General features: G+C 41.1%; 1 protein-coding gene across 2 annotated transcripts in view; it reads left to right on the top strand.

Moving 5' to 3' along the window:
- The first annotated feature begins 1,396 nt into the window (after positions 1-1,396).
- The window catches only part of si:dkey-16j16.4 (uncharacterized), a 36,521-nt gene continuing 15,396 nt past the window's right edge, over positions 1,397-22,521 (top strand). Inside the window, exons 1-4 of one of the 2 annotated variants that reach the window (XM_011490801.4) lie at positions 1,398-1,939; positions 21,767-21,845; positions 22,000-22,168; positions 22,256-22,514. In XM_011490801.4, the coding sequence (XP_011489103.1) occupies positions 1,871-1,939; positions 21,767-21,845; positions 22,000-22,168; positions 22,256-22,514 (576 nt within the window). In that variant the 5' untranslated portion in view covers positions 1,398-1,870. Of the gene's footprint in view, positions 1,940-21,766; positions 21,846-21,999; positions 22,515-22,521 lie in introns of both variants that reach the window. The other variant, XM_011490800.4, reaches the window with a different exon arrangement.

The following is a 22,521-nucleotide window of genomic DNA, read 5'->3' as shown; positions in this document are numbered from 1 at the left end:
CACAACTTGAGATTTTAGTGGTGCAACACTATTGCAACACTATGGGAGAGCCATATCACCAGGTCAGAGAGGAGGCTGTATCAAACCCCCAACCACAAATTTGGAACAAAGCCCCAATTACGCTGAGTAAGGCAGCAACTGACCTGAAAGATAAAACAATGTCTAGAATGAACACTAGGCAACCCCGACACCAGCTACAACGGTTAAGTGATGTACCACCTGAAAGTTTCCTGGAAGCTGTAAATGAAGCATTGAGGGTAATTCCTACCACAACCATCACAGACACCAATGAACTGGTTTACACTTCAGCAGCAGCAACCATAAGAGCAACCATAGGAATAAAGAATACCCACCATGGAAGCAACGGTTGCCAACCTCTAGGCAGCTCGGCAACAAGTGAGAGGCCCAGAGAGGGTCAATAAAAAAGCAAGTGCCTAAGAGATGCAGCCAGATGTCCATACCTGAAGGACTGGAAACTGCCAAAAAAAAAGGCTCCTGGCCTCAAGAGGCACGCAGGAGACAATGAAAATATGATCTCTGGTGGAACACCTGAGCTTCGAGGAGAAGCAACCCACACAGGCTGAGAAGGGAATTTCTCTCTCTCTCTCTCTCTTCATACATTTATGTATATATATATATATATATTTTATGCATATAAGTGGTTTTATGATTCATCTTAACAATGATTCAATTCCATAATTGTGGTTGCCGATCCGATTCCCTGACCTAAAATGGATCCAGGACATCTTTAGCCAAAACTCCAACCAGTGTGCCTCAGAGAGAAACAGCTGATACTGAACAGTGCAGGTGAAGTTTTCCACATTCCTTCTATTTCTTCCAGAATAATCAAATGGAATGTAAATATGTGTACAGATAAACAAATAAACAAGAATTAATGGCAAATCCATACACAAGTAATGGCATTGGTTGTTTTTATGTTATAGTAAAATAAACCAAGCATGTCTCAATCCAAAAGGTAATTTTCCAATTTTGATTCAATTATCAGATTATATCATTTTGAGACTATTTTTTAATGGTAGCAGTCGATTCAATCACATTTTGCCTCAGACAGATCGATGTGGTTCGATCCTAAGAATAGTAATCGATTAATTGATTAATTGTTACACCCCTAATAAAATGTTGCTGTTCGCCTTTCAGAGTCGTAAGGAAAAACCCTGTTTTTTGGTTTATGTCGTTGTTATTTTTGTTTTTTTAATTAGATACATTTTCTCTGAGGTTCATTGAAATCGACAGAAAAATGACATTAAGTGTAAACGTTTTAAGACTTGAAGGGATTTAGCAGAAACCACAGTGTGACTTTAATTCTCTACCCTCCTTCTCCAGGGAGCGATGACGTAGCCGCGGCTCAGCCAATCGCTGCGCAGATCGCTGCGGCTGAAGGAAAAACTGTTTGTGTGGCTGCTGCTGCTGCGCACTCCGGTGTACTTCGGATGTGTATGAGCGCGCGCGCGTGCGTGCCTGTATGCAGCCAAGTTGATAGAACCTTTCATTACAACCAGCATCTTTTTGGTCCAGTTGCGAACACGGGACGTTTTTAAGCAAGGTGACGTAAAAAAGGAGGAAAAATAGCTTCAAGTAAAAAACTCTTATGAACAACTTTGCGTCGCGAAAAAAGCGACATACGCAGTTTGACGAAATTTGCTTTATTGTATTATATTTGTTGACACCGGCTAACTCGCTTTACGGTTTGTAAACATTTTTTTGAATGCGTGGAAGAGTTTGAGGACAAAAAGGGATTTTTCTATGTCGCTTATGTGAAGCTAATGAAGTTACAACCGTCCTTTAAGAGACGGCGAATGAAAGGGAAATAATTGGACAGAGGACAAACCATAAGCTAATCAGCTATAAGATGCTAAAGACGCTGACGAAGAAGCTAAGAAGACATTCGCTGAATGAGATACACCCGTTCCAAGTCAAGGTAAGTCGGACTTAGTTGCTGTTAAAGTACAGAATCGTCACTACGGCTGTGAAAAGCAACCATTGAGTGCAGGTTTACATCATGTACACACTGCACATACTTTGGCTCCTTCGTAGTATTTCTGTCAGTACTGTTGTTAGTTTGTAGCTTTGAGCCATAGTCCTCATGTCTGGGTGGCATATTTTGTCATTTGAAAGACTTGCAGAGTAATTATAGATGTTAAAAGTGCACTTAAGTTCATACATTTTTTATTTTTTATGTTTGTTTTCGTACACAGAACTAAAAAAATGTAAATGTGACTTTTTTTTTTAGTTCTGTGTTTGAAAACAAACATAATTGGAGCTGTAGCCCATTGAATTAAGTAAAACAAACAAACAAAAACTATAATTTGTCTGCTGCTTTAATCAATTCTCTCCCAAATCCTGCAATCTTATTGTCCGCTTGGTTTCCACAGCGTCTCCCTTTGGAGACTAGACGTGTCCCCTGCATGGGTCAGTAGCTTTGCTCCATCTGCAACAGTTTTAATGGTAGTCAGTGATATGGCAGCCATTTTGTGCCTGTTTAAAAGCCCGGTGTCCAGTGCAGGGGAGGCGTGTTGGCCTGCTCAGAGTTCATGAGACAGGCAGATGCGTTCTCCTGTAGGTGGTCGTGGAAAGAAGGAGCCGTCAGCTGGGACTGATTGCGTCCTGCATGGTCAGAGGAGTTCCATGAAAGCGGCGCCGCGTTGCAGAAGTGGTTGAGGTGTTTCCTTAGGAACATCAGAACATCCAGTCTGCTGTGGAATCATCACAAGATTCAGCCTTCGAGGATTTACACTGACAGAAATAATGCATTGGACTAAAAACACTTTAGATAATAAAGAAGGCTGTGGATCGTCACTGAGGTGGCGATACAGTTTGACTCACGAACCAATTCAACAATTCACACATCCAACCACGATTCTTACTATTCACTATTTTAGGTTTGAATAGTTGCTTAATGTCTGTTTTTTAATTGGATGAATGAAAATGTAAAAAACATGTTGAACATCATTTAGAACTTTATTTAGAACAGGAGATCAGAATCAACAAAACAAAACGGATAAAAATGCAAAGATTTGAAATAAGGAAATTATATTTGTCGCTATAAAGTTCTCAACTTCTGCAGTGAATAAAACACAAGTGGATCATTCAAAAACAAATCCTGAAAAGGTTTCATGGGGGGGGTTGCACGCAGGGGAAAACAACTTGTAGCTGAGGATGTGAACAGGTAGAAAGGCGGGGGAGGGGCTTAGACCCCCCCCAACAAAAGCTGCGTTTACATGGAAAAAATTAATCGGAAAGAACGCCTGATTGGAAGAAAAATGTGTCATGTAAAAACGCCGTTCGGAATAGTCTGCCCCGATCAGACTCGTTCGGATCAAAATCTCTTTCCAATCAAGATGGGTGGGTTATGCCGATTGTCTATCCGATCGTGTTGCATGTAAACAGTTTATTCCGATCGTGTGTCACTACTTCTCTGGTTTAACGTCACGGATAGACGGTGTGGTGCTCCAGAGAAAGCTTTGGAGCTCAAACAGGACCAACCGGCTGCTCCGCACGACTGAACCATGTCTGTGAGCGGAGCAGCCGGAGTTATAGATTTGTGTTTGCGGACAGGGGGGTGGTGCTTTGTTACGTGCGCGGTCCGGGGGGGAAGGCTTCCGAGCTGCTGCATAAATGTATATGGCAGCTCACTTTGTTTACTGTGGGACTCATTTCCTCTTCCAGTATTTTCAACACTACTGCACATGCCCAAATGAGTTATTCTGACTGAAAGTGAGACCATGTGAACGTTTGTTCTAATCGTAAAAAGGTTTTTCTGATCCCATGTACACGGTTGAATTCTAATCCGACCATTGATCCGATCAAGATATTTTGCCCATGTAACCGTGGCTAAATACATAAAAGTCTATTCAAGGTTGTGGAAAATGGACAAAAGATCAAAAGAAACATCAAGCTCAGAAATAATTAAAATAAATAATTAAATAAATATCCTGACAGCATTTTGAATCAATACAAGTATCGCCAAATGAACTATCGCGATATAGCGGCAAAATGTTTTTTTTTTCTCACACCCCTAGTTTTGCGGCTCCCTGTGCTTTCATTTCTGTGGGAAACTGATCCAGTTGGCTCTTTGAGTGGTACCGGTTGCCGACCCCTGAACTAGACGAATCGTTCAAATGCAGTGCATGGTGGTCTATTTTCAGCATTCTAGTGAGCATTGTTGAAGTATTTTGCAGAGACATCTGGGAAATTTCCAGGACATTGGATTTCGGAATTGTTTATTTGGACTCCCTGATAAAACAGTGAGTGGCCTATATAGTAAGTATTTCAGGAATTCAGATAGGTTAGTCGAAAGCTTTTACTGTATTTTAACGACCATAAGGCGCTTTTAAAAGTCTTAAATTTTCTCAAAACTGTATTATGTTGGGGGCGCCTTATGAGGCGGTGCGCTTAATGTGTTGCTGTGGGGCGTAGAAGAAGACTGCATGAGAACGGAGGAGGAAGGTGTGGGCGTGAACACCATTGTTTACAACATGGCTGAAGCACAGTTTAAACTGCAAGCTATCAGCTACATGGAGGAACATGGGAGCAGCTGCAGAAAATTCAAGATGAATGAATCCATAGTTCACAAGTGGAGGAAGCTGGAAAACGAACTCCGACAAGTAAAGATGACACCGTTCTGCGGGAAAAAGGCGACTGGAGTGATGGATTAATGATCAGCGATCAACTTGGAGAAGCTTCTCTGCAGTCACCATTCGACTGAGGGCAGTAACGGTTCCACTTTCGCTTGATCGCTTGCCGTCATTTTTCCATCCGGGCGAGGAATATGGTGCCGCAGCAACTTCCAGCGGATACAGTGAAAAGCTGTCCATCTTCCGCTCATACTGCAGTGAAAAGATCGCCGACAAACACCTCCAGCCCAGACACATCACCAACATGGACGAGGCGCCGTTTACTTTCAACATCCCGGTGAGTAGCAATGTTGAGAAGAATGAGAGCAGCGCGGACGGATACGCACCACGGGGCTGGAAAAGTTGGCTTTTATTGTTGTGGGAGGCAGCGGCGGGCGAGTTAGCCACACTTTGTGAATAGATTGTAGAAGCTTGGGCTAACGTGTCTGCTTGCACTGCTTTCAAAGTGCCGAAAAGCCGGTATCATCATTCAGGAGGAGCCACACGGCAACGAGACGGACTCTGACAATGACGAAAGTAGGCCTGCACAATATACCGCAAATTTATCGTTATCGCAATATCCAGCTCTGCAATATGCATATCGCAAAAGACTGCGAATATCGCAATAAATTGTAAACCCAAATTGTGTTAAAACAATCTTATGGCAGCTTGACGCATTTAACGAATCAAATAAATCCCTTTTTGCTTTGACCAATCAGATGGACGCCTTCCCATTGTTTAGCAATCAGATGGAGGCCTATTATGTTAGATGTTTGTCACCTATGTCGATGAGGGTCATTTGGAGTGCAATTTAAACTGTTGCAATGAAATGGGAAAGATGTTTTTGGCATTTTTCTATATCTTTATATACCGCAAATTATATCGTTATCGCAATATTAATCTCTAATATCGCATATCGCAAGTTTTCCTCATATCGTGCAGCCCTAGACGAAAGGGAACCTGGCGTGTTTGATAGAAATTTAGCGCGCATTCCGTTTGTGTTACTCAGTTACGGAGAACAGCAATAAAAAAAAGGTTTCCTCTAAAAGAACATAGACTGGTTCTTTTTTTAACCCGCTCTGGAGGCTCTGAGGGTCCGAACGGGGACGTGAACCCCGAAGGAAGATCCGCCTTCGGCCCTGGAGAGGGTCTCCCCTGCATCTTCCGACCACGGTCAGAAACGTCATCGCAGGAAAGGTTCAACACTAGCATGCATGTTTTACCGGTATGTTTTATCGTGCCCGAACCCTAACACCCGGTGCGCCTTTTGTATGTGTATGTCGAGAAAATACGGTGCCTATTTATCACATTTATCAGGAAGGTCTTTGAAGTGTTACAGGACGTTTTGCTCTAAGATTTAGGTGGAAATAAAAAAGATGTAAAGGGATCAAAACAAGTTTAATGGTACTTTTTTCAGCTGTTAACCCCGTATGGTCTCTACTTTGAGCATTTACATGTAAGGCAGTTTTCCCATGAGATACGGAACATACAAAGAGTAAATTAAAAAATTCATTAGTAATGTCTTTATGTTTGCCCTTATGTTGCTGTAATCCATTACAAATATAATGCAGAGGTTGGATTTTAGCTTTGTTAAAAGCATATGGGACATCGTTGGATCTGTTGAGAACACATCCTTGACCCTAACCACAGTTTGTGGAGCTGCAGCATTACATTTGCAGACTGTGCATAGCGTGTTAGTACTGTGAAGTCAAAACGAGCTGCTTTACTACGAAGATAATGCAACAAAACTGTTTACAAAATACCAAAGAAATGTTTCTTATTTTAATGTCTTTAATTTTAAATGCTCCTCAGTGTTTACTAAAATTAATAACTAGTTTATTTACGCGGATAAAAATAAAAATAGAAGTTTCTGAATCAATTATCTCTAGTTTGGAGTCTTTCTTCATTAATATCTTCATATTTGTTGGCAGTATACACAGTTATACTTGTTTTACATAAATTTTTAATAATTCTGTGACATTATTTGAAAGCAAAGAAAAACAAAACAGGCTTACATCTCCATGTTCTACCTAATTAGTCACACATATGTGCAGAAACTAATTTTAGTCAAAAAGGCATAGCAAAGCGTCCTGTCTTGTAACACTCCTCTAAAATGACTAAAAACATATCCAGATAATATTATCACTGACCTCGGCTTGTGCACTTTTAGCTACAAACAGTTCAAATGATCCTTTTTTAGTTCGGTAAACAACAAAATGCATCTGTCTACGAAAAGATTTGTGAAATGGATTTGCCAGACCCTGTGGACTCTTTTAGTGTGGGAAAGGTCTTTCCTAAGTCCAGAAAAGTTTCATGTCTGAATGAAGTTTATCCAGATTTATTCTTAACCATTTATAGATTTGCACAGCATAAAAGAATATTGGATTAAAAGGTGTTGATAAGAAAAAAAAGTCCTAATCATGTTTTAAATCTTTGTTTTTGGAGACTGGTTCACTTTTTTTGGGGGGGGGGGTCAAGAAACCTCACAACCTCATGAAGATTGAATCTCAACTGCTGACTCAGAAAAGCAGATCAAGGACCTTTCTGACCTCATCTGTACCATTGTGATGGCACAGATGAGATCTGTACATTTTGAGACAGAAGCCCGATAATAAAACAGCTGACTGTCTACAGTAGAAATGTCACGAGAAACAAAAAACAGCACACCAGGAGAAAGCTCTTATCAGCTGATGTTTTCCTGAGCGGTCCCTGATACACATATGTAGACATCTTGGTTGGTTTTCCCTGGCATACTGTCCACGGCGTACCCCTCCTTCACCTGACAGCATTCCCATAAACCGCGCGTCAAAGTCAAGGCCCGGCCCGCCAAGTAATTATATCCGGCCCACCACGTCATTCTTAATTATTAACATAAATGGCCCGGTGACATTTGGCACTGGTAAAATATTATAGTAACGTTGGAGTAAGGAGGCTGAAAGATCAGTAATCAGGAAGTCTGGCGTACTGTATGGACCACACAATGTTATACGTCACATGTCATCATCCTCTCCCCTCCTCTCACTCAAGGTGCAGAAAGAAATAAACATAACAGGATAAAATAACTAAGGGCAAAGCAGAGTAAAACGGCCAGACAACAAAACACATAGACAGAAACCCACACTTTAACCGCAATCCACCTAGACAGGCAAAGGGAAGGGCCCAATCCCAATGTGTCTGTTACATTCACTACATTTTAGCTACTAAGGTGAGCCAGCTCTTCAACTGTAAACTATCCTCCATCGAACTAATGATAAAAGAAAAACTTGTTCACTAATCTGTTCTCTAAATGTAATTTATATCAATGACTTGTAATCATTTTAGCCTCAAAATCACAGTATTTTGCGTGTTTCCTTTCGAATTGCGTTGCAGATTGCGAGGTGAAAGAACACACGGAGTGTAGCCTGGATTGCTCAATCCCTAACAAACTGGTTCATCGCGGGTCTTTAGTTTGCTCAGCGTATGATAATAATAATGTAATTCTTTATGAACTATTTATACATTGTAGACATTTTTAATACATGTCTTATTTCCTTATAATATCTATTTTACGTTCTTTGGTGTTTTTATCTGACATGAAGCTGCACTGAAAAGACAGACGGTGATGCAGGCGGTAAAACAGCGGCGCTTTTTCAGTAATAAATAAATGATAGATCATTTGTTTATGAATGTATAGACGTTTTTTGGAGGATTTTTACTGTTGGTGTTGCACAAAATTAATCAAACACACCGAATAGAAATGAACTCTGTCCTAAAAACAATGCCAGGAGTCCAGCTCTGACAACACGAAAGTAAAGAAAACAGATCTGATTTGATTCTTCTGAAAATCAGATATTTTATCGATATTTCCAGGCTTTGTTTGTTTTGTTCTGCAGCAAGTTCATATTTGTATGATTTTGACAGGATATATTTTTATGGAGACCAAAATGTTTTGGGACAGTTATGAGTTTATTTTTTTAATAAAAAATGACAAACGAGTAAAGAAATCTGAAGTTTTTCATTTTAATGTTTACTTTATTTTGGCGCCCTGTTTGATTGAGTTTGACACCCCTGCTATGAACCCTCAAAATTGAATTGATGGAAGTTGATTTATATATAAAGTAAGTGTAATTTACATTTAATTGAATCAAGTTCTGGAGCATTTTCAGACCCTCCATCCCTTGGCACCCACTTGGCAGAAAGAAATAAAAACGTACAATCAGTTGTCACACTTGGGTGTGTAAAATTTGTTCTCTGCATGTGACCCATCCGTTAACCCCCCAGTTCAACTCCTTCATGCTGAGTGTGAAGCAAGAAGGTATTGGGTCCAGTTCATAGCCTACAGTTTGACCTGACCAATTGATTTGAACCCACAACCTCCTAGCCTCAGCATGGACACTTCACCACAGCGGGGCCCACACTTTTTTGGAATGCAAGCTTGGGGTTACTGCCCCGAGTGCTCCAATTACCACAAGCACCACTGTCACCTTGACCTTCCATGCTTTTTCAGTTCTTGCCTAAGACCCTGGTATTTCTTCAGTTTCTCAAGCTTCTTCTTCTTGATGTTGCCATCGCCTGCTACTGTCACATCCACCACAACGGCTTTCCTCTGTTAGTTATTCAGTATGTCTGGTTGGTTCACCTTTACCATCCTGTCAGTCTAGATCTGGAAGTCCCACAGGATCTTTGCCCTTTCATTCTCTGCCACTTTCAGAGGTGTTTCCCATTTTGACCTTGGGGTTTCCAGTTCATATTCTGCACACATGTTCCTGTATATTATTCCAGCCACTTAGTTGTGGCGCTCCATGTATGCTTTGTTTAGAACAATACTAGTCATGGCCTGGAATTATGCTTCAAAATCACTTTATTCACCATCAAATTTGACAACGTCTACTATATCTTCAGTAAAAAATACTATGTTTATGTACTAATAACTCAAAAACTACACAGAAGGAGTACTGAATGTTACTTCTGTGGTGATACATAAATAGAACAAATATGACTCTTTAAACAGAGAGCACCGAAGATTGCATTTCACGTTCTGCTGTGAACCATGTTATGGGGGGGGACATGGCATTTTCTAAAGTGCGGCTGGCTTTACCACGGTTGAGCAAACGGTGGCCCCGGTCCGTGGGCAGGGCTCGAGAAGCACGTGATTCTGGACACTGCCAGGCGCCGTGGCAGGTCAGCAGGGTCAGCCGCAGCGTCTCGGACTCTCTTCCAGTCAATTCAATTCAATTCAATTCAATTTTATTTGTATAGCCCAAAATCACAACAACAGTCGTCTCGATGGGCTTCGAAGTAAAACATGAAATCAAAAGGATCACGAATACAAAGAGTTCAATAGAAAAATACTAAAATGAACTAACAAACTGACTAAGCTATACTGGCATCCCTGCCCTTAGACCCCCCTTCGCGGTAAGGAAAAACTCCCAAAAAAAACGGATTCCGGAAAAAACGAAGAAACCTCAGGGGTGCCCACATGAAGGAGGGATCCTCCCCCAGGACGGACAGGCGATTTACCAGAAATCTTAGAGAAGAATTAACTTATCTAAATCTACAACTACATATATAAAAGTCCAGCAGACGAGCTTCATCCAGCCGTGGTTGTGGGGACAGTCAAAGGCGCGAGTCGAGCCGGAGACAGGAACCACAGCCAGGTGTAGGAGCAGGAGCAGAGACGAGGTACTCGGTCAGGTACAGAGCAGAGACGAGCCAGAGATGAGCCAGAGGCAGGATCCACAGCCAGGTGTAGGAGCAGGAGCAAAGGCGAGGTAAACGGTCAGGAACTGGAGCACGGATGAGCCAACTGGAGTCTGGAAGCACTCCCACTCCCCAGGAGGGGAGAGGAAAAGAGGGACAATACATGAATCGCACTGCACCAAACAGAGGCATGGAGAACTAAATGATAAATTATGATCAAGAATAGAGGAGAGGAAGGGTAGAAGTAAAAAAGGAAAGAGGACAGAACCCCAGTGCACCATAGTTACCCCAGCTTCAACTTCTAGCAGCCTTTTAAAAGAAATAGTTATTATTAAGTTTAATTTAAACAAACTAACATTAAGTTAAATAATCTCTGAATACTAACTAGTCTGACAATAAGCCTGTCCAAAGAGGAATGTTTTCAGTCTAGCTTTGAATGTAGAAACTGAGTCGGCCTCTCTTACATGAGCTGGGAGTTTATTCCATAAGACAGGGGCTTGGTGGCTAAACGCTCTACCTCCAACCGTACTTTTACTAATTCTAGGAACCACAAGCAGTCCTGCATTTTGCGAGCGAAGTGTTCTGATTGGTTGGTAAGGGACTATGAGGTCCTTAATATAGGACGGGGCCATTCCATGTAAGGCCTTATAGGTTAACAGGAGGATCTTGAACTTAATTCTAGAATCAACTGGGAGCCAATGGAGCGAAACTAACACAGGAGTGATGTGATCTCTTCTGCTGGTTCCAGCTAACAATCTAGCAGCTGCGTTCTGAACAAGCTGGAGACTTCTTAAGGAACTCTTAGGACACGCTGCTAACAAGGAGTTACAGTAATCCAGCCTCGACGTAACAAATGCATGGATGAGTTTTTCAGCATCACTCTTAGAAAGTATATTTCTGATCTTAGCAATATTTCGCAGGTGAAAAAAGGCAGTTCTACATGCCTGAGATATGTGAGCCTTAAATGATAAATCCTGGTCAAGTAAAACCCCAAGGTTTCTAACTGTGGAATTGGGGGTTATACTTATACCATCCAGGGAGACTATCTGAGCAGACAGAGCATCTCTGAGGTTTTTAGGACCAAGTATAATGACCTCAGTTTTTTCTGGGTTCAAGAGGAGGTAATTAATTGTCATCCAGGTCTTGATGTCACTGATGCAGGCGTTCAGTTTCTCTATCTGGTCATTCTGGTCAGGCTTCATGGATAAATACAACTGCGTATCGTCGGCATAACAATGAAAATTAATGCTGTGTTTCCTGATTATGTTTCCTAGGGGTAACATATAAAGCGTAAACAGGATCGGTCCCAAGACTGAGCCCTGTGGGACTCCATAGTTGACTCGAGTGCACTGAGAGGAATGGCCATTTACATTAACGAACTGATACCTATCAGACAGATAGGATTTAAACCACTGGAGAGCAGATCCTCTGATCCCTATGTCCTGCTCTAATCTATGGAGTAAAATACCGTGGTCGATAGTGTCAAAGGCAGCACTGAGGTCCAACAGGACCAGAATAGAAAGTAGTCCCTTTTCTGAGGCCAATAACAAGTCATTAGAGACTCTAACTAGTGCAGTTTCCGTACTGTGGTGAGGTCTAAACCCCGACTGAAAGTCTTCAAAGTGGCTGTTGTCCTGTAGGTGGCAGTAAAGCTGCTTAACTACAACTCTTTCTAGGATTTTAGAAATAAAGGGCAGGTTTGATATCGGTCTATAGTTGGCCAAGATGCTAGGATCCAAACTGGGCTTTTTCAGAAGAGGTTTAACAACTGCATATTTAAAAGACTGTGGCACGTAACCCGTTTCCAGAGAGGTATTTATCATTGTTAATATGGGATCATTAATTAGGGGAAAAGTTTCTTTAAAAAGTCTAGTGGGAATTGGGTCTAACAGACACGTTGAGGATTTGGAGGACGTAATAATTGATGTTATTTCAGCTTGATCTACAGCAGTGAAGCAGTCTAATGTTACAGAGGTTTCTATGGATGCCTCCATTTCTACCGCTTCAGCCTGTTCTGGGCTGATAATAGGAATAACTTGATTTAACTTATGTCTAATATTTCAGTCGTGGACACACACAGGCCAGCCGGGGCTTAATAAACCTGTGGGCCGAATTGGTCCTCCGCTGAGGACTCTCCGCATAGCGGGGCTGGCAGAAGCCCAACTCAGCGCCGGGAGAAGACAGGAAGAAAGAGGAACGTGCACTCAGTGTAGTCAAACACTGACGTATGTTTCAGAGGATGTTTGATTGGACGTCCTGCATCTCAATCAAGTGGCGGATTTCACGATAATGATAGGAGTATTTGTTGACTGATTTAAAAAAAACAAAAAAAAACTTTTTTTTCAATTTATATTTGATGGCCCGCGATCAACCCTCACATCGACGTAATGAGCACCCCTGCTCTACCATTGAGGTTGTAAATAACAGAGACCACCCCACAAGTTATGTACCAAGACTTTAACAAATGAAAACATTTGATTGTTTTGTTTTTAATCAATGAATGTTGTACACAATTTTAAAGTCTGGTCCCAGTTTATTTTGGGAGTTGGTTTGCACATATCTTGCTTTGAACTGGAGCACAGGTTTGATTCAAGTCCTCTGAGTCCAGAAGGATTATTTATCAGGGTTAAGACTGCACTAAAAGTCTTCTGTGGTGCAGCAGAAGCTGACTATGATGTGAACCACCAGAATCCACTGTTGTGTGAGAGAGCAGAACCAGTCATTTTTACAGAAGGGGCTTGATTGTTCTGTTGGTTTGGGAGTTGATTTGTGTGTCAGATGAACAGAGTAAACATTCGCTGTGACATCACCATTAAATTAGCTTAGCACGCTGCTCAGTGACTAAAGGGACTCCCAAATATTTTATTCAAAACGACATCACCTTGATCATGTTTTTATTATTCTTGCTCTGCAATGTTTTTAACATGTTGCTTATTTTCTTTCCTATTCTTTCCATTGTGCAATTTATTTAAGGTGGGTGGAGTGCTCCTGCCCCAGGTGGAGGAGTTTAAAAATTTTGGGTTCTTGTTTGCGAGTGAGGGAAGACCAACAGGCGGATTGGTGCGGCCGCATTATGCGGACGCTGTATCGGTCCGTTGTGGTGAAGGGAGAGCTGAGCCAGAAAGAAAGCTCTCAATTTCCTGGTCGATCTTCGTTCCAGTACTCACCTTTGGTCATGAGCTCTGGTTCATGACTGAAAGAACGAGGTCCTGAATACAAGCGGCTGAAATGAGTTTCTTCATGAGGGTGGCTGGGCGCTCCCTCAAAATGAGAGGACAAGGTTTGTCACCTGGAGAGAGCTCGGAGTGGAGCCGCTGCTCCTCCACATCAAGAGGAGACTTGAGGTGACTTGGGCATCTGGTTCGGATGCCTCCTGGACACCTCCCTGGGGAGGTGTTTTGGGCATGTCCCACTGGGCGAAGGCCTTAGGGAAGACCAAGAACACGCTGGAGAGACTACGTTGCTCGGCTGGCCTGGGAACACCTCGGGGTCCCCTCAGAGGAGCTGGAGGAAGTGGCCGGGGCGAGGGAAGTCTGGGCATCTCTGCTCATTTCAAAGTGGGGGAGCGACTGCCTGAAAGGCGAGGGCTCCCCTAGTTTTAAAATGAGTTTTTGGAACACATAGAAGATTTTTATCAGTGAACCTCAAGGAACGTGCTGGAGTGTAGAGAGTTAAAAGGTCAGAAATATAGATCCGGGTTTGTCCGTGCAAGACTCTAAAAACTAAAATCAAAATCTATTCTAAATTTAACAGGAAAAATAACTAAACCATTTTCTTTAGGTGACATCACTCACACAACCTAGTTCTCTTGTACAGTCAGTGGTTTATAGGTGTCAACAAACACATTTTTAAAGGATTTTGTTTTTTATTTTTTACTGCTTTTAAATCACAAATAATTTGGGAGTTACTGTGTACTTACTTTCCAAACGTTGCTGGACTGTAATGGACGCCAATAAATACAGGGACTAACAGATGTTCGTTACTTTAGACGCTGGTATCTATGAAGATAGTCATCATCATCATCATTTGCACCCCCCCACATAGAGCTGTGACGGTGTGGGATTTTTGATCACCGCTGTGCGTGTTGATTCTTCTGCAGTGGACGCTCTCTAATTGCACGCGAGGTTTCACCTGTGCTCTCTGGTACAGACATCTTCTCAGAATATTATATATTACCCAGTAATAAACAGACTGCAGGCACTTTGTCACCTTTCTGGTAGCCATGAAGCCTGACACCCATGAAGAAGGTGGGGCAGGAGGCTCCACCTTTATTTATACAGACACGTAACTTTGCGCTGCACAAAATAGTTCCTAAACAAAACATGTAGTGAAATTCATGGGAATCTAACAGTGCGCGCTCATTTTTGGCGTTACAGAGTGAAGGAGAACAGTAATAACCCTCCCAATCCCCCCCCCCCCCCCCCCCCAATATGTGTAAGAAGAGGGAGAGAGAGCTGCGGTGCAGGGAGTGAAGGAGAACAGTAATAAAAGGTTTCCCCCAGACACCCTTGAAGTCTGAACACAGGACTAGCAGAAAAAGTAAATTATCAGCAAAGATGAATGTTTTTAATGTGTTTATTATAGTTCCAATCACGCACCATATACACAGTGATGAAAGTCTTCCGGGAATTCCCGGAAATCCGGGTTTTTGAGCAAACCGAACGTACTTTCCGGGAAATAAAGACCTGATCTCTACGGACAAATCGCTTTCCGGATTAGAAAATGGTCTGAAATCAGCTAATTTTAGCTTTATTTTCTATATTTCTCCGCAGATCGCTTCCTCTATGGTCGTGGCCATCTTTCGTCTTCCCGGCCTAATTGACCAATGACGGGACGTTTTAGTTGCTTTCGGATGCGTCGACGGGTCTGATTGGCTCTGTCTGCACCACGTGGTCAGCGTGACTTGCTTCCCTAGAGACCAAAACTGGCGGACCCACGCTAAACTTTCACAAACACATCTGAAGAGTTTGCGATCAAATTTGTGTTAAAATAATGGCAGGCATCGTCATTATTGAGCGTGGTCACGACCTCAGTTGTGAGAAGACGATAAAAAACAAATTGAAGTGGTCTTGGCTGGAAAAAAAAAAAAGATTTTTAAGGTAGTGTAGGTCAAATACTTTTTTGTTTAAAATAATCTCAAAACCACATTTTGAAATAATTTCAATTTTAGTTTTGAGTTTCAGTTTTTATTTTGAATACATTTCTCTATCTAATTTATTTGTATTTCCTAATTACCATGATTTAGTTCAGTATAGTTAACATTAATTATAAGTATTTGATGGTTTGGACCCGCACTCCCTTAAAAAAATGTTTACAATGTTTAGTTTAGTTTGTATGTTTGTTTTGATATTTCCCAGATTACTTAGTATTGGTGTTAAAGAATTGATGTATTATGTTATAGAATTATAGTTTAAAGCAGATCCCATATTTTGATGTAATTATAGTTTGAGAAAACAGTGCAAGTGGATGTTGTACATCAGTCATTTCTAAAGCAGAAATAATGTATAAATAACTGAGGTATTTTCATAGAATATCATAGTTACTGGTGTTCTTTTTGCCATTTGGGGCTTTGATGTTACTATATTTTAGCAATTGTATGTTTTGCAGCTTTAAGGAAAAGCGTAGATTGTAGGATTGTGTTACTTTGAGCAATTTTCCAAATTCTTTTTTAGGACCAGCAAGTCCTTAATGGAGAGTCAAACTAGGGGTTTGAATGACAAATCATGATGCTCTAATTAGTCTTAGTTTCTTGATAAAGAAGTGAATAACTAGTTGCCAGAATGCACCAGAATGCATCTAAGACCACGTATTTTTCCAAAATTTCGCTCTGTGCCCGCCATATCGCTCAAAGAAAAGTTCAGGGATTTTTTCCTTGCCTGACTTTCATCACCGTATACAGAACTTTCCAAAAATAAAATAAAAACGTGTGGTGATGCGGTTATCATCACACCCCTACACGTATCGGAGAACGGCACAAGCCGATGGGTGATATTGAAAAGACGGCTGCAGAAAAAAGTGCAGACGATTTCCTGGTGAATGAATTTGGAAAAAGGCCTAAAAGAACGGCTTTATGGTAAACCTTGTTCTTGAATTGAGACTTCAGTCATCTGATTAAACCATGTGGTTGGTGGAAGTATGGCAAAAACAGTTTGTTTTAGCAAAGCATGCCAAAACAGAAGATCATTCAATGTGATTTACCAGGAAAAACTCTTATTTCCCTTCCATTTATACAAAGCCCCAAATATATCAATATAAGTACTGGCTCTAAAACGCATAATTATGAAGACACAATCTTAAAAGTTTTTTTTCTCTCCAAGATTACAGCATGAGGTGTTCCTTTAGGGAAAGGAGGCAGCAGTTTTTGCTGTGAGTTAAACTAACATGCTGCTGTTGAACTACCACACAGTGAGGTCAAAGATGACTCACTGCAGAAGCTGCTGATTGTTGTCTCAAATGATAAAATAAATAGAACAACTGGGTAAACTCTAGTGATCTCACGGATCAGTCAACCTCCACTTTATAATGTGTCTCAGACTGCAAACAATTGAAATGATAAGTTTGTAATTATTTACAAGCTTCATCTATCCGTTAGTGGTCTGCTGTTAGGTATCTATATCTTCATCATTTTGTACGTCTTCTAATGCGGCTGCAGCTTTTCCCAAAGCAGTTATTTCTCTGTGGATTTTTCCTGCTGTGTTCATGGAGTGACACAGTCCAGTATGAGTCTGCTGTTCTTTAAATACAGACTCTTTAATTTAATGAAATGCTCTGCAGCTCATACCAAAAGGGAAGACAGTTTACAAATATCCTTCAGATTATAAAATGCCTTCCACTTGTTGCTCTATTTGTTAAAAGTTCTACCCCTGACCTCCTTAAAGTGCCACTCCATCATATTTTGATGTATTTTTAAAACGTTCCCTGTGGTCGTTTAATGATTGTCATTTCTAGGGAATATCAAAAAGTCTGTCATTTTCTTTAGTTGCTGGAGAGCCGCAGCATTGTAGTATCAAAGAAATTGGTCTCTGAGGTTTGGGCAGGACCCTAACCCGATTCCCCCCCACCCCATTGCTGAGAGCGTTCTGTTTACACTTTCTCCTGCTAGTTTACAGCCTCTCACACCTCCAACCTAACAAGGCGAGGAGTATCAGAGCTATCCAGCCGTACCGTTTTGAGCCAGACGCCAACACAAACAAGGAAAACCAAGATGTAGATGGATCCAGTCGTCTAGCAGTGGATGCATCAGAATAGAGCAGAGCAGGGAGCTTGCAGCCCACCTAATGTATTTTCTATGTTTTTTACAGCAATTTTTGTCTACTTCTGATTCACAACAATTTGAATAAAGAAATACTCCGCAATACAATTTTAATGTCTTCCATCATCAGAAAAATGCTACAATATGTTAAAAACTCCAAATAAACACCATTTTCATTGGAGTGAGTCTTTTTCCTCAAAGCTCATACAGACTTCAGTAGTGAAATTATATTATTGATTTATAGTTTAAGTGAACAGCTTCTATTTCTTTAAACTGTTTTTATAATAAAAAAGATTTACATTGGAACAAACAGGATGAGCTGAACCTTATCATGCGTTTGTCATGATTTGGTCACAGGAACGGCCATCCAGGGGAATCATGGAGCAGTCTGATTAAAATAGCATGTTGCTTGTGAAACTTCCAGGGACATTTCCTCTTAAAACGATTAGGATGCCATCTTTTGGCTCATTGGGATTTGGAACCCTGGCTTATTTCCCCTATTTTTCACACATTTCGTAGAGCTTCAGAGAGAAGAAAAGGTGTATGTGTGGGTGTGCGGAAGGGAGGACACTTTGTGTACGCAAATGTGCAGACATACACACACATGCAGAAGCACAGATGGCAGCTGCTCAGTGAAGCCTCTGAGCGGTAATTACTGTGTGTTTGGCGCATTATTTAACTCTTAGCATTGCAGTCAGCAGGATGTCTGCATTCCTGCTGCTTTAAAGGAGGAATTGATTTGGAAGAGACGGGCTGGTATAGGTCTTTGGAATAAAAGTGTGATTTGATGACAGTAAATCACATCTTAGTTTTTGTTTCTGTTTGTTGGAGAAAAATGACAAATAATCCATTTGGATTCATGATTTATGCAGTTTTATGGAGTTCTATGGGGAAACCAAGTGGTTTCTAACAACTTTAAAACTTTCCTGAAATATCAGCAAAGCATCAAAGTTTGAATAAGATTAACTATTTTTCTCTTTATTTGGTTTTCTTGTAATATAAATAGCAGTTTTAGAATACATTTATTTATATTCCATTTTACTTTTAGGCTGGTTATTTTATTGGCAGATTTACAGATATTTTATTGTTCCAGATTTTATCCCGAATTTTGTCTGTGACAGAATAAGTATAAGAAAAGGTAAAAAAAGAAACTCAAAAAAGTTCTGAATTTGTTGTGTGGCTATGATCTGTAGCAGCAATAAGCGACTTCATGTCTCTAGGGATTAGATTTGTCCAGGCCAATCAGAAACAACAAAAGCTTTAATGAATGAAAAACAAAAAAATCAGCAGGTCTCTTCAAGGCCTGGAGTTACATTTTGCTGGTTTAGTTTTAGCCACAAGTGCCTTTATGGGTGGATATCGGCTTTCTGCGGCATAAAACGGCCTAACCTGCACAGACACATGTGGCCTGCAGGAATTATCATGTTTGTAGACCACTTGGTGAGCCCCTAGAACTAAAGTGTTCATACTTGTTTTCTATGGGCATGCTGTGAACAACAGGTTGTAGTTAACACTTATACAACACGTTAGGGCAAACATGAGTGAAGTAATAATAATAATAATTACAATTCATTTTATTTAAAAAGCACCTTTCAGGACTCTCAAGGGCACTGTAGAAGTAAAACACACCAAAAGATTCCTTTTAGAGACTCAGAAAGTAGGTGAGAGTGTGTTGTATGGAACCTTCATTACCCGGACAGTGTGTTTGGGGTCGTTGTCCTGCTGAAAGATCCAGCCACATTTCATCTTCAATGCCCTAGCTGAGGGAAGGAGATTTTCACTCAGAATCTGACCATACATGGCCCCATTCATTCTGTCCTTTACACGAATCAGTCGTGCTGCTCCCTTTGCTGAAAAACAGCCACAAAGCATGATGTTTCCACCCCCATGCTTTACAGTAGGTTTGGTGTTCTTTGGATGCAGCTCAGCATTCTTTCTCCTCCAAACACGACGAGTAGAAAAAAGTTATATTTTGGTTTCACCTGACCATAGGACATTCTCCCAACCCCCTTCTGGACCATCCAAATGCTCTCTAGCAAACTTTAGACGGCCTGTACATCTACGGGCTTTAGCAGGGAGACACGTCTGCTCTGCAGGATTTGATTCCCAGGCGTCATAATGTGTTACTGATGGTAGTAACCTTTGTTACTTTGGTCCAAGATCGTTCACTAGATCCCCCGTGGGGTTCTGGGATTTTTGCTCCCCCTTGCTGATCATTTTGACCCCATGGAGTGAGATCTTGCAGAGAGCCCCAGATGGAGGGAGATTCTCAGTGGTCTTGTATGTCTTCCATTTCCTAATATTTACTCCCTCAGTTGATTTCTTCACACCAAGCAGCTTTCCTGTTGCAGTTTCAGTCTTCCAGCCTGGTGCAGGTCAACAATCTGGTTTCTGGTGTCCTTAGACAGCTCTTTGGTCTCCAAAGTGGAGTTTGGAGTGTGACTGTTTGAGGTTGTGGACAGGTGTCTTTCTATAGATAACCAGTTCAAACAGGTGCTATTAATGCAGGTAAGGAGTGGAGGACAGAGGATCCTCTAGGGAAGAAGTTGCAGGTCTGTGAGAGACAGAACTCTTGATTGTTTGTAGTTGATCAAATACCATAATTTACTAATAAATGTTTTAAAAATCATACAATGGGATTTTCTGTTTTTTTTTTTCTCATTTTGTCTCTGATAGTTGAGGTATAGCTATGATGAAAATTACAGGAGCTTCTAATCTTTTTGAGTAAGAGAACTTGCCCTATTGTAGTTTCGACATGATTGACAATCCTACGTTCCATTTGTATGACATTCTTTAAGACGGGAGCAAGACACATCTGTGCTCCCTTTTTGTTCCTCTAACTTGTGCTGTCCAACAGGTGAGAAAAAAAAAGAGCCAAAGGCATCTTGTATTGGACATAATTTACTTTTACAATAGGGGGTTATAAATCTTTTGACACACAAGGTCTATATTTGTATAAACCCCTTTTGTATGTGAGTCTTAACTTTATTTATTTAAAAAAAAAATTTATGGATGCGTCTACCCAAAAATGTCAATCTACACTGACCAACTGTTAACACTTTTTAAAGAAAAACCTTTCTAACATACAGATTTTTATAGACTAAAAAAAATCAGCAGAGCAAAACACAGCAAATGCAAGAGAGGACAACAGGAATGATGAGCAGTTCTTTTACATGATACCACAAATTTGATTTTCTAAATAAAACAGCTTCTAAATAGTACTGTATAGTAATACATATATATTCGAGCAGATTAAACAACTTCTGCTATTTCTGAATGTCTAATATTGTTTTAAGACTACGCTATGTCAATATGTGAACTGCTGTCAGTGAGACCAAGCCTTTATAATAAAGCTTGAAAATAAACAGATGCCATTTTTCCATCCTTCAGTCAAGTTGTCATGTTTTACACTCGCAAAGTTTGATAAAACACGTAAGACAAAATTCTCTTTATAAGACAGTGACCAAACAACAGTGTATCTGCAGTCAGAAGCAGCTTCAGATCTGCTGTGACCTCTACCAGAGATCTTCACATGTAACCACCTAGAAGGGCTCTCTTGAAAATATGAGAAAATTAGTTAAACGTCAACTGCATTAAAAAAAAAAACATAGAAGTGAGAAAGAAATCCAAAAATCCAAACTAAATATAAAAAAACTCCAACTTCATTAAAGGCGGCCGTGCTGCAGTGGAGGGGCGGTCAACCTCCAATCATACATTGCGGGTTTGATTCCCGCCTCTCCCATGTGTGGTAGTGTCCTTGGGCAAGACACTGAACCCCACCTTGCCTAACATCATGGTTGGCGCCAGTGTTTGGCAGCGGAGCCTCCATCAGTGTGTGAATGTGTGTGTGAATGGGACTGTGGCTGTAAAGCGCTTTAAAGGAAAGTAGAAAGTAGAAAAGCGCTATAGAAGTATACACCATTTACCATAATCCCTTAATAATGGAGATGTCGCCAGCGACAGCTAAACAAACACGCTTTTTGACATACTCTTTGAACGTTAACACGGTCAACGTAAATCAGCTGATTTACAGTGAATACGTAAGCGCTTCCCTACTGTACAGTGTTGCATATCAGCTCAAGGTTACGTTTCTCCACTTCAGAATTAGCTGGAATTACATTAGTTAACTCTTTCGTCATATTCAATATTTCAACTAATAATTATTTTAAATACCATTTTATTGATTGTGTTTTATTGTCAGATTTCTTATAATGGAAGTGGAGAAGGAGAGAGTGATGATTCTGAAGGCGAGAACCAGGAGCTGGCACAGATTGACCGTGGTGAGTGCACAGTGCCACCCGACAGATTATTCATCTTACAATAAATTGAAACTGCATGTTTAAGCATCATGCGCTTGCAGACAACCGCATTAATTCTGTTTGAAGTTTATGCTACATGTTTACTTTGACATTTCCTGTTCTTTAACTCTTCTAGAGAGAAGAAGAAATTGTGGCCTCACGCCTTTGGCCACCAGTCAGCAGCACAACCAGGATCCTGTTTCACCCGCTCGGTTACGACGTCTCCGCCTTCTTTTAGACGCCAATTTGGATCGGGATTCTTCAGAGGAAGAGCTTGAACGAATCAGTCGTGGGGAAAACAGAAAGTGGGTGTCCTCTCTCCCACAGTGCCACGGGGACTACCACAGTAGCGCTTCCAGTGATGAGGAGGTGCGAAACCTCTGTTGTTGCAGGTCACCGCCTGCTCCTTCCAGACCTCTGGTGGAGTCCAGTGCCTGTTGTGCTGCCACTCCCAGCCCCGTACTCTTTAGTTCCAGCCCGCCACATAGCCTGAAGCCACCCCCAATGAGATTTCAGCTTCAAGTAGTAAAGCCGGTTGCACGACCGATTATTCTGACCCATTTTGACCAGACAGCACCTTATAGAAGGTATCGGCACAGCTACGGTGGAGAGCCAGGAAGACCGAGCCTGGATCTGGAAAAAATGCAACAGGTCAGTT

This window comes from Oryzias latipes, chromosome 22 (assembly GCF_053564925.1).
Source record: "Oryzias latipes strain Hd-rR chromosome 22, Olatipes_Hd-rR_3.1".
NCBI lineage: Eukaryota > Metazoa > Chordata > Actinopteri > Beloniformes > Adrianichthyidae > Oryzias > Oryzias latipes.
The sequence above is the reverse complement of the archived record's forward strand: the minus strand, read 5'-3'. Positions and strand labels throughout refer to the sequence as shown.